Here is an 18,081-nt window from a genome sequence, read left to right on the forward strand (position 1 = left end):
GAATGTTTGATATATGCACACATACTAAAGCACAGATACACATACACACTGACACGTACATATACACATACGCATTGAAACACATATGCACTCATATACCATCACTGATACACACACACTGACACACACACAAATACAGCCACACACAGATAAACAAACATACTGGCACACCCACACAGACAGGGCCGACCTTATTTTATAAGTCCCAATCCCCCTCCTACAGTGTGTATCAGAATACAGAAGAAATATTGAATTGTATTATGTGTGTGTCAATGTGTTTGAATGCAGGGGCATATGTATGTCTAGAGTTTTTGTGTGTGAATGTAGAGACTAGTGTGTGAAGGGTTAATGTACTTAAAAGGGTGTGTGTGTGTGGATGCAGGGGTGTTTTTTATGGTGTGGAACTTTCTGTATGAACTAAGTGGCAAATTTGTACCCCTCATGGTCTGTAGCCCATTCCAAACTCCAATAGTTAGTAGCCCATTAATGTCCATCAATGTCCCATAGGGAGTAGCCCTTTCTTCTCCCCTACTTGTTATTGGTAGAAGCCTATTCTTTGCTCTTGGTAGTTAGTAACGCATTTCTCCTCCCTTATAGTTGATAGCCTATGCCCCCCTCTCCCCTCCCTCATAGTTAATAGCTAATTCAAAGCTTCTCCCTCCAAATAGCTGGAACCCATTCTCCTCACACCCATTAGTAGTATCCCTTTCTCTCCAGCATAGATAATATCCACATTCTATCCCCCATAAATAGTACTCCATTCTCATCCTCTCCCCCATAAATATTACCCCAACCACCCAAAGGTAGTATCCTATCCTCTCCCCTATAAGTAGTATCCTATCCTGTCCCCCATAGGCAGTATCCCATCCTCTCCCCCATAGGTAGTATCTCACCGTCTCCCCTGTAGGTAGTATCCCACCGTCTCCCCCGTAGGTAGTATCCCACCGTCTCCCCCGTAGGTAGTATCCCACCGTCTCCCCGTAGGTAGTATCCCACCGTCTACCCCATAGGTAGTATCCCACCGTCTCCCCCGTAGGTAGTATCCTACCGTCTCCCCCGTAGGTAGTATCCCACCGTCTCCCCCGTAGGTAGTATCCCACCGTCTCCCCCGTAGGTAGTATCCCACCGTCTCCCCCGTAGGTAGTATCCCACCATCTCCCCCGGTAGGTAGTATCCCACCGTCTCCCCCGTAGGTAGTATCCCACCGTCTGCCCCGTAGGTAGTATCCCACCGCCTCCACCGTATGTAGTATCCCACCGTCTCCCCCGTAGGTAGTATCCCACCGTCTCCCCCGTAGGTAGTATCCCACCCTCTCCCCCGTAGGTAGTATCCCACCCTCTCCCCCTTAGGTAGTATCCCACCCTCTCCCCCGTAGGTAGTACACCACTCTCTTCACCAGAGGAATTACAGCTTTCTACTCTAATCACACCTATAGATAGTCATTGATTCTCCTCCTTTCTCCCACCCTACCAGCCATTGAGGATGAAGCAATCCCCTGTACCTGCTTGAGAGCCTCCTGAAGTTTGTGCAGTCCTTCTTAGGGCAACTCTGCGCGGCTCAAGCTGCCATTTGTCTGATGACATCAATTCAGTCTGCCACATGGAGCTGCCCTGATCAGGTACCGCAACCATTTCCCCGGCACAGGCTCTGCTCCTGGAACCTCTGCCGGCTTCATTTCAGCCCCAAGAGCTGTGTCAGACGCTGGAGTGTTAATTTTTCCATGGCGCCATGTGTGGCCACACAGCTCGAACACCCCAAAGACCAGCCATGCACACAGATACACACGTTGGCACACACACACACACTGGTATACATTGATACACATATATCAATACTATAGTTGTAATTTACATATCTGTCGTCTTCATTATCCCGCACGGTATGTAAGCTGGGTGAAGTTAATAATTTCCTCCCAGCGCTGGATGCCGACATTAAAGGGGCCGGGTCACGCTGCTAAATGGGTGGACTACCCGATGGACCCCCAAACCCTGCAGGCAGTGGTGCAGCCACACCAGCTCCAGTGGCGGTAATTTTGCCACTTATTTAAACCCATGTCTGGGTTATCTTTAATTTAAAAGTTACTGGCGGGGTTATTGGAAATGTCACGCTTTTCATTTGTTTAAGAGCAGGGGCTTTCCACGAATCATATTAGCCCATTACTTCCAAATGGACTGAGGGGCAAGACAGGCATTACATATTTACTAGACCTGGGCATCCCTAGTAGTGTAAATTTTAGATGGATTTGGCATACTACAGAGCACCTTACTATTAAGGAAAAGTATTTCCACTGGCACATAGTGCTGGTGGCTAAGAACTCCTGGTAGTTTAATTATTCGAATAGGCACCTACTTACAGGGCCAGACTAGGACAATAATTCGGCCCTAGCATTTTAAGGCAGAGCAGCTCAATAGGAGTCATCATTGGCACGTACTGACCCTAAAGTGGGCATGTCAGGACATTTCCCCTACAGGGCAGCCCATTTGCAGGGCCCTAATAATGAGCACTCACTTGGGCAAAAATGTCCTGTGTTTGACACAGTGAAAGCTATTCTAATGATACATGTATTTTGTGTTTGCTGGTGACTTGTCTCTGGTTTCCCCATGAGTGGGGCACAAACCAGAAATCATAAGAGTGACAGTGTTAAAACAGGGTAGAGTGTGTGTGTATTTGTATGTGTATACAGAAGAGACTACACAGTGGCGTACACACAACCCATGGGGCCCCGGTGCGAAAACTGATCTGTGCCCCCCCCCCGCTTACTCTGCGCGGGCTGGGGCCGCAACACATGGCGGGCGGGCACCTGGTCGCAGGGCTGCGACCCGTGCGACCACGGTATGTACGCCAGTGCATGCATAAACACATACACTTAAAGGACCACTACAGACACCCAGATCAAATCAGCTCAATGAAGTGGTCTGGGTGCCAGGTCTCTCTAGTTTTAACCCTGCAGCTGAAAACAGCAGTTTCAGAGAAACTGCTATGTTTCACTGAGGGTTAAGCCATCTCTAGTGGCTGTCTCATTGACAGCCGCTAGAGGATTTTCTGCGATTCTCACTGTGAAAATCACAGTGAGAAGACGCTGAACGTCCATAGGAAAGCATTGAGTAATGCTTTCCTATATGGGCGGTTTGAATGCGCGCGTGGCTCTTGCCACGCATGTGCATTCGGAGCTGAGAGGCGGATCGGGACGGAGAGATCCCCAGCGCCAAGGGAGCCCGGCGCTGGAGAAAGGTAAGTGCTTTAGACACACACACACACACACTCTCATGAACAGACGCACACATTTACTGACAGACACACACTCAGTGACAGACGCACACAAACATACTCAGTAACAGACACACACACTAACACTAACACACTCTAAAACTAACACACTCACTCACACTAACACACTCACTAACACACTCACTAACACACTCACATTAACACTAACACACTCACTAACACACTCACTAACACACACACACACTAGCACTAACACACTCACTAACACACTCACTAACACTAACACTAACACACTCACATTAACACTAACACACTCACTAACACACTCTCTCACTAACACACACACACACACACTAACACAAACTAACACTAACACACTCACTAACACACACACTAACACACTCACATTAACACACTCACTAACACTCACACACTCACTAACACACTCACATTAACACACTCACTAACACTAACACACTCACTAACACACTCACTCACACTCTCACTAACACACTCACTAACACACTCACTAACACTAACACACTCACATTAACACACTCACTAACACTCTCACTAACACACTCACTCACTAACACACTCACTCACTAACACACTCACTCACTAACACACTCACTCACTAACACACTCACTAAACACACACACACGTTTTTTCTGTTTTTTTTTTTTCTAATTTAATCCCCCCAGCCTCCTTACCTGTGTGAGAGCTGGGGGGATTCCCTGGGGTCCAGTGGTGTTGCTGGTCACCCGGCTGGCGGGCGCGCGAGGGAGCACTGTCCCCTGGGTGCTCCCTCTTCAGCTCCCTTGCGCGCCGCGTACTGATACCGGAGCCGGAAGATGACGTCATCTTCCGGCTCCGGTTTCAGTGCGGTGCGCGAGGGAGCTGAAGAGGGAGCACCCAGGGGACAGTGCTCCCTCGCGCGCCCGCCAGCCGGGTGACAGCAGGGCCAGCCTCGGGGGGCCCGGAGGTGGCCGGCTCCTGGGCCCCCCAGCAGAAGAGGCTGGCCCTGTGGGTACATACCGGGTCGCAGGGGCGGCCGGGCCCCCTGGTGGGCCGGGCCCGGTCGCAGCCGCGACCCCTGCGACCCTGGTATGTACGCCACTGAGACTACATGTGATGTTGTATCCATATGGAGGTTGCTTATGGTGTTAATGTGTGTTGGGTAGGCTGCATATGGTGCAATGTGCATGTGGGATTGTGTGTATGTCTGTGTGGATGGGGCTGTTCGCAGTCTAGTGTGTGTCTGGATAGTGCAGCAGTGTGTGCCGGTTGTGTGGGGAATAGGGTTGTAGTGTATTTGTAGATAGGGATTATACAGAATGTGTAGAGGGGGTAGGGAATGTAATGTGTATGTGTGTGTGTGTGTGTGTAGAGGGACTCTAGTATATGGGAGGATATGGGCTATACTATGTCAGTGGTGGATAGGGGGTGCACTGTGTGGGAGTAAGGGACTTTGTTGTATAGGGTAAGGCTGCACTATGAGAGGTAAGGAGTAGTAAAGGGGTGTACAGTAAGGGTTATGGGTGCTGCACTGTGTAGGGTAAGGGGTTGCACTGTGGGGTTGTAAGGGACTGAGGGCTGCACTGCGGGTATAATGGGCTTTATTGTGTGGGTAAGGGGCTAAACAGTGGGTTGGTAAAGGGCTTTATAGTGGGGAGGGGTAGGGGATTGCACTCAGGGGCTAAGGGGCTACACAGTGAGTGGGTGAAATCCTGTATTGTGAGGGGCTACTGTGAGGAGTAAGACTGCTCTGTGGGGGTGGTAAGTGGCTGCATTGTGGGTGATAAGGGGCTGTACAGTGGGGGGAATGGAGACTGTACTGTGAGGGATAAGGGCCTGCACAGTGGGGTGATAAAGGGTTGTATAGTAGTGGGAAAGGGGCTGCACTGTGGTGTTTAGGGGCTGTACTGTGGAGAGGTGCTTAAAATATTAGCATACAGTAGTAATTCATTATATTAATTTGTTACGATCCCCTCTCTTTGACTTACCTTGTGCCAGGGATGGGAATAATGATCCCCAGTGGTCCTCTTGGGCGCACTGCACCAGCAGCGGTGCTCTTTCGTTGCTTTGGTAACCCACAGCAATGCTCTGATCACTTCAGGGAGCATTTCACTGCATGCTCCCCTGCAGTACAGAGGCTTGATCTCCCTGACTACTGTGGAACCCTTTCTTTGCCGACCGCGCAACTTTCTCCTTGCACTCCGACGTGGAGGGGCCGGCAGGGAGAGGATGTGATCTCCCTGGTCGGCCCCAGTTCATGGCCACTGTGACCCATCAGCATTTGCCCTGTTTTCCTGATGGCCAGTCCGGGCCTGCCTACTTACTGAAGTTTAGGGAAACTGAGACTGTGCAAAAACAATTTTTTTTAATTCTAAAAATTAGAATGAAAAGAAATGTGGGGCATTTTAAATTAACGTTGACCTAGTATTAAAAAAAAGCAGTGCGGCAGCTAGCTTTGTGCAGCTTCTTTCCATCACAGTCAGTTTGTAAGAAAAAATGCAAAATCAAATAAAAAGTCACAGCAGCCAGTTACTTTCACTATTTGCTGCTAAAACCAAATTAAATGAAATCTCACTCACAGCAGTTTACTTCACTGCTGATTGTGAATGAAAAAAAATGACACAACCAGTTAATTCACTGCGTGTGCAAAAAAATAAAACCTAACACTGACAGAGCAGTTACATCACTGCCTGTATAGTTAAAATAAAAGAAAATAAAAACACTGACAGAGCAGTTACTTCACTGCCTGTATAGTTAAAATAAAATAAAATAAAAACACTGACAGAGCAGTTACTTCACTGCCTGTACAGATTAAAATAACAAACATACAAATAAAAAGAAAAACACTGACAGAGCAGTTACATCACTGCCTGTACAGACAAACACAATCCAAATCTCACTGACACAGCCAGTTACTTCACTGACTGCACAAATCATAGTTTAAAAGAAAGTAAACACTGACTGTGATATTGATGTTACAGCACTATCGCTTTCTAGGTAAACGAAAGGTGACTGGAGTACAACTAAAACGCTGGACAGGTCTACCCTCATCCCTTTCAGCTTGGAGCTCTCTACCCACAGCCCAGGAGACAACGTAACGCCGTAACTTTACCTTTTCTTCACGGTCCCTCGTTGTCAGGGAAAGAGATGTTGAAGAAAATTCATAATGCTGCAGTAGGCTAGGAGAGGGTGTTAAAAGAAAATCCAAGAAACAACTGCCGCTGCTCTGGTGGAATAGATGGAGTAAATGCTTCGTATCGAGATGTTAGGGTCTCCTGTATTACTCGTGATATTAAGCTCTCCAGTGGTGGCTATAAAGAGAAGACATAAGAAGTTACTGTAGTATTTACACATTGTACAACAACTCCAATAAGAGTTACCATTCCTAGAAAGCAGTATAAGAACACCAATACGGATGTAAAAGATGGCGGAGTGAGATTGCAGAATGCCAAAAGCTATATGGATAAACTGGTGTAATTTTCCTATTATCACAGTGTTCTAGCCATAGTGCCAATGAACAAAAGGAAAAATGAAAGGCTAGATTGCTTCAAGAAACACTATAGTGTTAGGAATGCAAAACTGTTTTCCTAACACTACAGTCTCCCTATGCTTCCACTGCACCCAGGCCATGAGCACTTACCTGATTCCAGCGCTAAGGTCCCTGGGTGCTGGATCGGGCTCCTCTTTCTTCGACCTCAGTGTGATCTGGAAACCTAATGTGGATTAACAGTGAGCCCCACCCCAGCATTAGGCCTTCCACACCGTGCTTTCCTATGAGGTTTTTCAAGATAGTTGGGTACAAAGGGACAGGCACAGCTGTTTGGTTAGGGACAGCGGTGTATGGATATGGCTGGAGTGGACACTTTAGAGCTTGCAGTGCTGCCAAGTTTAGATATTGTTTCCAATTACCCCATAATACTCAGATATACATAGTCCCAATCACAACCAGTAATCCACGGTCACACCATATTAGCCCTTTGATCGTCCCTCTTATCTTTTCATAAACTAGTCACTCATTTTGTTACATTGATTTTTCTGGTCTCTGTTTGAAGTTTCCGTATACTTACTGTTCTTAGCACAAAGGGGGGATCTAGCCTGCCAGCCTCCAGCTCATCCCAGTCAATGGACTGGAAGAAAGGATGGAATCGGATGCTGCTAGCTGCCCCCAAGCGCTGAGATGGATTTTTGCACAGGAGCTGCAAATGGAAGAGTAGAATGTCAACAATAAAACTGCCACTGCCTTTATTCATTGACTAAAACACATGCAAACACAATATAGATATCTGTAAATCTGTATGCAGTATCACAAGGTTAAAGGGACATTCTAAGAATCAAAGGTGCAAGATTATTACTAGTACACTCGCTTTTATCTCCACTCGACTTCATATGTTGAATGCAGTGTTTAAGGTTCTCCTGCTCTCAATAGGAGACACTACCTAACCCAGCATCAGTTCCCGATTCTCTCTAGTTTTAGTCATTTTATCACTGTGTTCTTGATTGTTTAGTTGTGTATATATTTCATTCCCTGAAATCCCCTCCTTAAATATTATCCTGTCTTATACGACTATAAGGAATCTTCCCAGCTATGGACTGCTGGTATGAGCTATAAGCATTTGACTGAATTAATATATCTTTTATTTTCGATATTACCATATATAGACACCATTGTCATTTATGGCCATTCCGTGTCACTCTTTGTTAATAGTTTACTATAAATATATGTTCTCTTTTTTTAGCTGTGCAAAGAGTAAGTTTTTCATAGAATTGTTATCTTTTTCAGGACATTAATCTAGACTGCCGGATCATACACACCTTTCTCACGAGATCTTTGACCTGTTTTCTTTGACACTCAGGGTGGTCTGTGGTGTCATGAAGCATTGTTTGGGCAGCATTTGGATTTTTGGGAAATGCTCTCTTGGCCAGTTTATGAAGGATTAAACCATAGGCCCACCAATCTACTGCAGCATTATATTTTCTTCCTTTCCGCATCTGCCAACATAATTTCAGAAATTATTAGTCAAGTGTTTCCTTACAGGAAAGAAGGTATTACTGTCAAATATAATGCTGTTCTCATCGTCTGCCTATTAAAATAGGCAACTTATAAAAAATATATATTTCACTACAAATGTGCAATGATTCGGAGCAATATGACTGGTTGGGACAGTATAGACAATCACTGAAGTTGTTTTTCAATTTTAAAGAATTGTCTTTAAAGTTTGCAGGACCTAGCCAAGCACTATTGCCATCAGCCATAATAAATAAAGATGTTAACCCATGCTCATTATAATATCAACCATAATACCTTATTACAAAGGAGAATAACATGAGCATTGATAGAAATGTTGAATTCTAGTTCTTCATCTTCATAGCTATAAAGATCTGTTTAGCTACAGAGTGATTGTTGCTCTTGGTGAGGTGTAATATGATCAAGTCATGTAGCCTCAAACCCAAACAGTAGCCATGGTCAATCCTACCTCTGGAGCCATATAATCTACAGTGCCTGCGTAACCCTTTGCTTTCCTCTTGCCGTGCATCTCCAGCGCCAGTCCAAAGTCGCCTATCCTGATGTGACCCGCTTCATCCAACATGATGTTCCTTGGCTTTATGTCTCTGTAGAGAGAAATATCATAAGATTTATAGTTTATTGAAGATCTGTCATGAAACGTCGTTTACATGGCTTACTAATAGTAAAATACTGGAAGTATGTACAAATCTATTTATGAGCTATAGCCAATCAATGAAATAATGCCCCATCAATTCACAGAGAAATGAAACAGGCTGCTTATACCTGAATTTAGGAGACAATTTAAAAAAGGATTTTGTAATTAAGTTTTAATTAATGCAGTTTTCTACATTTCTCTTAATCAGGTGGACTAGAAATGACCATTCTGCTTCTTTCTTTCTTATCCTGCCCTTCCTTTTTTCTGCTCTGCCCAACACGAGTACATGTTTTTCTCAAACGTAAGTAAAAAGCCTCTTCTTAGTGTTAAGTTGAAACGGTTTGTAAAATGCTCTCTTACAGGTGAAGTGTGAGAGCAAAAAATCTTAACTCACCTGAGAGAAAGGTAAAAATGTAGCTAAACAATATGGATAAAAAAAGGACCGCACAGTGTAGAGAGAGCAAGCTTATAAATATATCGCTTAACGAAGATGTGTTTACCGATGCACAATGTCGTGTTGGTGGAGATATTGGAGTCCACACGCAATCTCCGCAGCGAGGAATCTGATAAACAAGAATTCAAATATTAATCAACAAAGTATTTAATATAAAATGAACTTACTTCTTAAAATGAGATCTTCCTAAATGAGCTGACCTAGGGAAAATCCACTGTAATAATTTATATATATATAAAATCAGAGCTCTCTCCTGCCTACATTATTCACTTTTCTTACTGTCACATATACTTTTTCTAGTATTATTGGTGTGAATACTTTTTATTATCAAATATGTTTCTATTGCAAACTTCCATCACATTTCTCTGTATAACACGTGTATACCTTGTTAGGACATCTATACCATACATAGCAGGCATCTTCTTATCCCTTTTATGGACTAGCTTCCTTTATATTTGCTATCACTCATTGTGGCAATTTTCCATCCATTTACATCCATTTACATGTTCGGTTGTATGCAAAATGTCTTGTGCCCATCTGTTGTTCATATTGTTGCCTAGTGTTATGTGTAAAATCAGTATTATATGTTATGAGTCTATTTAGCACCAGTTGCAGTAGGTTTTTGTCTATTTTGAGCTCCTCGTATATCTGCATCTTTGATCTGCCTCTAATTACAGTTTTTTTTTCTTCACCAGCTTGTCTTTCTCACTCTGTATTGTCTATCACTGTTTGAACTCACACACCGGCATACTTGCTCTAATTTCACATGTTGATCACTGGTTGCATGCAGCACACACTGTGATTTCACTGTTTACCCTTAGACACTTCAATCACACGCAGCCACAGTCCTCTATCTCCTGCATCTCCTCCTATTTGTCGATTCTCGGCTTCTACATTTGATGATCGATTGGACTCATGTACAGATATGCTTTAGCTGAGATACTTTAGTAACAAGACTTCACTCTTTCTACCCTTTCCTCCTTGTTTATATGTAGTTGTTTTTATACCCCGACACTCTTTGTTATACATTGTATGCTTGTTTCTTAGCAACACTAGGTGTATGTGCCCACACATTTCTACATCATCACGCAACATGGGTTCATACTGAGTTAGCATTTTGTAGAATATTTATATTCAGAGTATATTTATTGTATGTATATATGTTTCAGACTCACTGATGTTCCTAATTTTTCTAAATTCTTTATCTATGGCATTCACCAGTGTCTACCAACCAATGCTAATAGTAGAAAACGTGGTGGTGGGCAGCTGTATATTGTTTATTGATAACTGTCTCCTTTCACTCCCACCCAAATTAATTCCTTTCCAATCCTCCTGTCAATATATACAGTGGCTCGATGTTGAGAATTGTACTTCTGTTCTTTTAATAGAAAAACATTATTTAACATTGTTCCATAAACTTTAATGATATTTTTAATCTGTGAATGTTTATGTTGGGTGATTTGGTCATTATTAAAACTATTAGTATTTTATTTGAAACTTCAGGGTTCCTTTACCGACCCACTTTTCCAAAAAAAAATCTTTAAATGTGACTCTTTCCTCAGCCCTTGTCATATTTCTTCCTGTTAAATCTTCTCATTGCTCTGACCCATATTTCCCCTCTCATCGTCCGGTCTCCATTTTAAGCATCGTCTTTTAAGACTTACATTGCAATGCAAGGTTCCAGTCTGAGGTTTCTTTTCAGGAAGCTGTCAAGATCACCACCATGCAGATACTCCAACACGTAGCATAGATGGGTCTGGTTGACAATAAAATACAATGGGATATACTTCACAACACAAACACTTAAACATCAAACAGAAAACTTGTTAAAACATAATTTCTCGTACTTTGCAATTATTTTTTCTATGGCAATCTAAATCCTAGAGCTGTGAAAAAAAAAAAAAAACGATGGTCTGTTTAAGGAACCAACTGTAATGGAGTGCCTTTGATCACTGTGTTTATGCCATTTTGAGAAGAAAAAAAAAACATGCGGAAACATGAATGCCTTGATTTATAATCCTTAAAACCTATTAAGATTGGAATATATATATATTTAAAAAAAAAATAACAGATAAATCAGAATGTAACCCAAAACTGACACTAGATGTTTTCTAAGAGTAAATTTGGTGATACCACTGATCACTCCTGAATAGGCAAATTCGCAATAATTTTTTGCTTCCCGTTAGCCATGAAATATCGGAAATTCAATTCTTCACCTAAGTTTTGAAATATCGAAACTTCAACAAAGTGCAAGAGTTCAGAATGTTGGCAAATACAAAATTATAGCGTTTTGGCATCAAGTTGAGATTGGCGCATTGAAACATAATTTTTGTTCTTGCCAGCACAAACATGATCCTCTGCATTGAATCTGACCTGAGAACCCTCTGCAACGACTCCTGGGGTTGAGTGTGCTGATTCTCTTTGTTCCTGAGAGATGGAACATTCCTTTTCCACTTTTATTAGTGTCACTGGTGCCAGGAATCTAGCAATCCCTCTGACACTGCACTTGAGAGTTCAGCACTTTTAGTGCTTAAGGGACTGAGCATCTCTCTAGTACTGTAACTGCTATTCACATCAAGTTAACAAAATACATAGCACAAACACAATTAATATTGCAAACTTTCAAAGAAATGTTTAAAATATAGCCATGTGAAATATGCAAAGAACACAAAATAAGTACAAATTTGAGCATTCCATATGTAGCCTAATGGATAATGCAAAAATTCCTCTTTCTAATTATGAGTTGCTAATCTTTCTTAATCTGGAACGAGCTAGGTATGGGTTAGAAACTATACAAAATCAAGTCCTGTGCTTAAACGCCCACTACTCCTGGCAGCAGCAGTGACTATGGTACACATCAGCCCCAATACATACAATATAAAACAAAGCAAAAGAGTTACTTGCTCACTATCCCAAATCCCTGTGGACATTTAAATAACTGGAGGCTTTTTAGTATCACTCACAAATACCCTTCTTTTTCTCATTAGAGATTTTTACCTGTTAGCTGAAGACAGGAAGGTGAATTTTTAGTGTAGGATTATTCACCTAAGAGGTTTGCCTTAACGTGGCAGGTGAGTTTATAGTAGGCATAGTGCACAAGTAACTTTTTTTCCTGGTTGGTTTGTTAATGGAAAGTTGATTTATGACCATTAAGGAATTACCGGGATCTGAAACGCTCCATAGGCTTTGGTTAGGTAAGGACTTCCGGCTGCCATCTCCAGCACTCGACGTTCAGTGAGTGTCCTCTCGGAGGCTTCAGTGAGAAGATCTTTCTTTCTCACTATTTTCAAAGCCACCACCTTCTTCGTTGTTTTATCCGATGCCAGGAAGACCTGAATGACACATAAATAAAAAGGCTTTCAGAATGTTGTGTCAATCCTTGTGTGATAACATATCTATTAGCATGATGTATTTAAAGGAAAACTGACACAAATGTTTTAAATGTAGCAAGCTATATTTACCTTAAAGGACACTATAGGCACCCTGACCAGTTCGGCTCATTGAAGTGATTTGGGTGCATAGTTCCAGGCTCCTTGACCCTGCAAAGGTATTTATTGCAGTCTTTAATAAACTACGATAATTACCTTTGAGGGTAAACACCAACGCTAGTGGTTTTCTACCAAACAGCCACTAGAGGGACTTCCGGGTTATTAGGTGACATTTGGTCGCCTAACTGACGCTGGACGCCCACACGCTATGCATGAGGACATCCAGTGTCATGTTAAACCCCCTATGGTAGAAATACTAATGCAAGCATGGCCATGGCCAGGAGCAGAGGCAAACCCAAACCAGCGCCGACAGGGCTTTAACTCCTTCTGCAGCACGGGGGTGAGGGCTGTGAGGCAGGGGGAAGCTATGGTGCCAGGAAAACAACTTTGATTTCCTGGCACTATAGTTTCCCTTTAAGAAACCTACGGTGTCGTTATTATATTACAGACATATCTTGTAAAATACATTATTATTTTGTTTTTTAGCCTTTCTCCTTTAAACTATCTTTAATATGCCCTATGATCTCATTACACCTAACTTGATCAAAAACACACCAGAGTAGCTGTGCACAAATCCAATCCCGGCCCTGTTTATATACTGAAGTCTGTACCAGATATGGCTGATTGAAGCTAATGTATCAGATAGATTGTGATAAAAGCATATTCATTCACAGTGTTTAGCATTCTAATGGTATATCTAAACCATTGGCACCACTTATAATTTATAGCAGCGATGGCGAACCTATGGCAGGCGTGCCACAGATGGCACTCTGAGCCCTCTCTGTGGGCATGCTACCATAGATCACTGCTAGGGTGCCCAGCCAGTGGTGTACCGCGAGGCACTGCCTTATGGGCGGCACTGCCTTATGTTCTGGGGGACCCAAGAGCTGGCCGGCTGGCCACCTTTGGGCCCCCCCATGAGGCGGGCGGCAGCTTCTATTGCGCAGCAACCTCGCGCTGCTTAGTGATGCCGGGAGCCAGAATATGATGTCAGACCACTCACAAATCCACTCACTCTTTACTTGCTAAGGTGCTCCTCCAGCCTTTTAACAATACATACACTCATAGAAGGGCACTTACTGGTCATCTTAATTTGCAAACTTTATTCACCAATTGATGTGGAAACAATCAATTAATTGATTATCTTGCGTATCTGCCCCCTGCCAAATTAAGAAGTAATGCGTGCACACTCCAGACACAGACACAGGTTTCGGGTTAATGAAAAACTTGAGGAATGTTTATTCTGAGGGGACGGCATGCCCCTTATAAAATTACATCATATGCATTGTCAGAGATAACATGGAATAATACATCAATAATTGGAGGTCTCCCCCAGATTCCAGCGCCATCTTGTTAATAAGGGTGTTAGTCGATGTCAAGGGGAAACTCCCTAGCGGCCATTTTAGGTAAATCACATATAAAGTTGAATAATGCTGATTGTAGTTATGCTGAGTAAATAGGCATTTTACTAACATAAATTGGGTTAATATTTTTGTCCACAACACCAATGTTCAGTAACTTTACAGTATCATCAGCGTTTCAGTCCTAGTCCGGATGAGGACCAAAACTTTGATGGTATTGTAAAGTTACTGAACATTGGTGAATAAAGTTTGCAAATTAAGAAGAACAGTGAGTGCACTACTTTGAGTGTGTGTATATATATATATATATATATATGTTTTTTTTTTTGTTTTTTTACACACACGGAGAGTATTGCTGTAATTGAACAGAATATTTTTATTATAGTAGCGCACATCAGCTTTAGAAAATACACAGCAAAAATACAAATATCAGCACAAACAATAGCACAAACAAAAAGAGAATCCTGTGCATTGGTTCTTAACAGAGACCCAAATGTTACAAATGATACAGTATTAGCTGGGTGACCCATTGTACAATCACATAATTAACACAGTAACTTCCTGTGTATTGTAGTATGTAAGGAAGTATACTCTATAAAGCTTTATTAAATCTTCAAAATGTGAAAATATCCTCTATTGCACTTCTATTTATTCAATCCATAAAACATAAGCATAGTAAATGTTTTCTTAAGTAGAAATTATTCAGTTTCCATAACAATAGACTGTGATACAGTTTCCATTGACATTTAGTAGAAATGTATCTCTCTCGCTATCCTACTATATCTTTGAGAATGTCCATCATTCCTATCAGGTCATGTGACCAGGAAGTAGCAATTGTAGTGACAGTTGGAGTGGATTAAACTGGCCATAATTACAGTGAAAAATCACAACAAACACTATCAATTTCCAGTACTACTAACTAAATGACAATTAAATATCCAACAGAGGAACATGTAAGAAATATGGAATATGGAATTTATTCACCAAAGAGTATGTTGATGTCAATTAAGAAGGCAATAATATTTGGGTTAAAATGGGTGAAGGCCTACTTTAAGCTAATTTTTATAATTCTTCACATTACATACTGTTTAGGGAATTAACCCTCATCTACCTATTGTTCCTGTGTTACTGTGTAATTGTCTCATTTATTGTACATTTCCCCCCTTTCATAATATTGTAAAGCGATGCAGAATTAGTTGGTGCTATATAAATGCCAATAATAATAATAATAATAATAACCTTGTTTGGTTTTTAATACTGTGCACTGCCCATAGAACTAATCTTAAAATAAAGTAGAGACAAAATGGGAAGGTGGGACCTCCCACTTGAAAAGTGGGGGGAGGCAGGTTTCACTGAGATTACAACCGATTAAAAAAATCATTCTTAAATAGAAGATATTTTAAATACAATTTTATTAGAAAAATGGTTAAAGGATTAATACCAAGTAATAATGGATGAAAACATGTGCTAAAATAAAAATGTGTAACAAAAAACAAACAATAAATGAAAGAAAGGGGAGCAGGTCTGGTCTTAATTATACCAGTGCTAGTCTAATTTGTAACGTTACACAGGGTTATGCCTGTATTACTCACCTAACCCTATCTAAACAACAGAATAAGTTTTATAACCTATCTCTGAATCTAATTTTTCAATAAATTTTCTAATTGATGCTAAAATAAATTGACATAAAGTTCAATCTTACAGGGGAGCAAACAGAATATATTAATGTATTTTCAAGTTAAAACCAGCAATAGATGAAACTAAGTGACCACAATCAGAGACAAATCACATGTTTAAGCTTTTGAATATAAATCTTTAAATGATTTGATAAGGGTGTACATCCTATAACCAATTATTGAGAATTATATTAATCAATAATGTGTTACATCACCCCTAAAAATTCAGTTTCTTTTGTAAAAAATATATCTGCTGTGTAAATGGATATTTCACAAATTGCGTACCTTTCCATAGCCACCCTTGCCAAGCAGTCGGTGGAATGTAAATCTCTCCAGCGAAAGAGATGAATCCAAAGATGGACCTGGATCTTCTGGAGAGTTGCTGATTTCTCCATTAATTTCCTCTTCACTCGCGCGTTGTTTTCCTTCTTCATCTTTAGGTTCTTCTTTCTTCCTTTTCTTCACCTGTAGCTCTTTCCTGATGTCACTGTCCTTGTTGTCTTCTTTTTGTTGTGTTCTTCCTCTGCTCTCTACGTCTTCAGCGGTCCTCTTCTTTGTCTTCTTACCATCCATGTTTGAGTTTGATTATTTTAATCCACGAATTGTCGAATAAAATTTTTGCCAACTGTCACCAATCAAAATCGCTCTCAAAAGGTTTGAAGTGAAGTGGCAGGTGCATGAGCCAAGTTCTATGTCATGAGTTCTAAAGTGCTCTGATTGGTCAGAAACTGCATCGTGTTGTTTATTTTGTTTATTTTTAAATCCCAATGATTATTATTTTTATTTTCTATTCATCTTTTATAATAAATAATTCATATTTCTTAAAACTTTTTGTAAATGTATAATTTCAAATATATTTTAGGTTTAGTGTTTAGCTTCTCATCTATGTCATTTGTGCAGAGCTGGCAGTAAATATGGCCACCTCAGTAGAGATCTACATGTCCATTTTCTTACTCGGTGTCTGAGTGCGGCACACTAGGCCTTGTTACTGCACCAGGTTGTGTGCGTGCATCCTTTTGACATCTATATTTAATCTGTACAGTTGCTGCTCACTTAATTAGGAAATTGTATAGAGGTTTAATATGTACTTAAAAAGGACCTTGTCACCCACGCATTTTGTGAATGAAAGCTCCATTTTGAGTACTCGCTTTGTGTCCGACAGTCTCTTTGGTTATTACTGACCGATGCAGTATATCAGTTCATTCTGATTTGCGGCAGTGCATTTAGGTAACGTGTATGTATTGCCCCACACAAAGTCCTCTACGCTGTTAGCGTGTAGCAAATTACCACTTATAGGTATCAGCAATTTAGGGCAAGAAAAGGTAATTAATGCCCTAAAAAAAAATTATCTTTTGTTTTTTCTTGTTTTAGGTAAAGGGGCACCCTGACCACCAATACTATTGCAGCTTAATATAGTGGTTTTGGTGCCTTGGTGCTCTCTTTGTATGGTGACAAGTATAACCATTACCATTTATGAGAAAAAGTTGTGTTTGTTTGTCAATCAGTGTGCCTCTAGTGACTGTTAATCATACTGAGTTTAGAGGCATTTCCATGTAAAAACGTGTAAAGTTTTCTTTGACATCATGATGATGTCAAACGCAGTCAAGTCTCTCCATAGAGAAATACCGTAATGCATCTCTATGAAAAGAATCCTATTGCCAATTACCATGCATGCACAGTAGGATCCTCAATGCTTTTCTATTGAGGGGTGTCCTGAATGTAAAAACCAATAAGAACATTTTAATGTTAAAAGTACTATATGTAATCATAAATGCTGCCTGAGCCACTGTTTATTAGAGATTATGAATGAGGCAAAATATAGTATGCAGGATCTGGACGCCTTACCTAACAGTCCAGCTTAGTGCTAGCATTGGCACATGCCCCTTATCATTATAAATACTGGCCCCACAGGCAGGGGATTTCAGTAAATGGATTGTCTTGCTGGCCCTAATCCTAACTTGAACCCTAATCTTTTCAAATAGTGTTTTATTATTATTTTCTTTGTAAAGAAAATAACGGTAAAAAAGTCAAAACAATTCATCCACAACTGTATATATAGTTAATGTTAGGGCCAAAGTTAAACAAAAATCTGCACACCAGTCACACAGACTTAAGGTGGAAGGGGTTTTCAATCACAATTTTCTCCCCACCATAACCTTTCTGTTTTGTGCAATATATAAGAAAATAGGACTCTA

General features: G+C 41.2%; 1 protein-coding gene across 1 annotated transcript; it reads right to left on the reverse strand.

Annotated features, from left to right (window-relative positions):
* Positions 1 to 6,426: 6,426 nt before the first annotated feature.
* LOC134586362 (protein kinase C theta type-like) lies at positions 6,427 to 16,459 on the reverse strand. The gene is made up of 8 exons (XM_063441837.1): positions 16,172 to 16,459; positions 12,523 to 12,693; positions 11,026 to 11,117; positions 9,408 to 9,470; positions 8,722 to 8,857; positions 8,060 to 8,236; positions 7,315 to 7,443; positions 6,427 to 6,558 (listed from the first exon to the last, which is right to left on the reverse strand). Exons 1-8 carry the CDS (start codon positions 16,457 to 16,459, stop codon positions 6,427 to 6,429), a joined length of 1,188 nt encoding a protein of 395 aa, XP_063297907.1.
* Positions 16,460 to 18,081: the final 1,622 nt, after the last annotated feature.

The sequence above is a fragment of the Pelobates fuscus genome, chromosome 2 (assembly GCF_036172605.1).
Source record: "Pelobates fuscus isolate aPelFus1 chromosome 2, aPelFus1.pri, whole genome shotgun sequence".
Classification (NCBI taxonomy): Eukaryota; Metazoa; Chordata; class Amphibia; order Anura; family Pelobatidae; genus Pelobates; species Pelobates fuscus.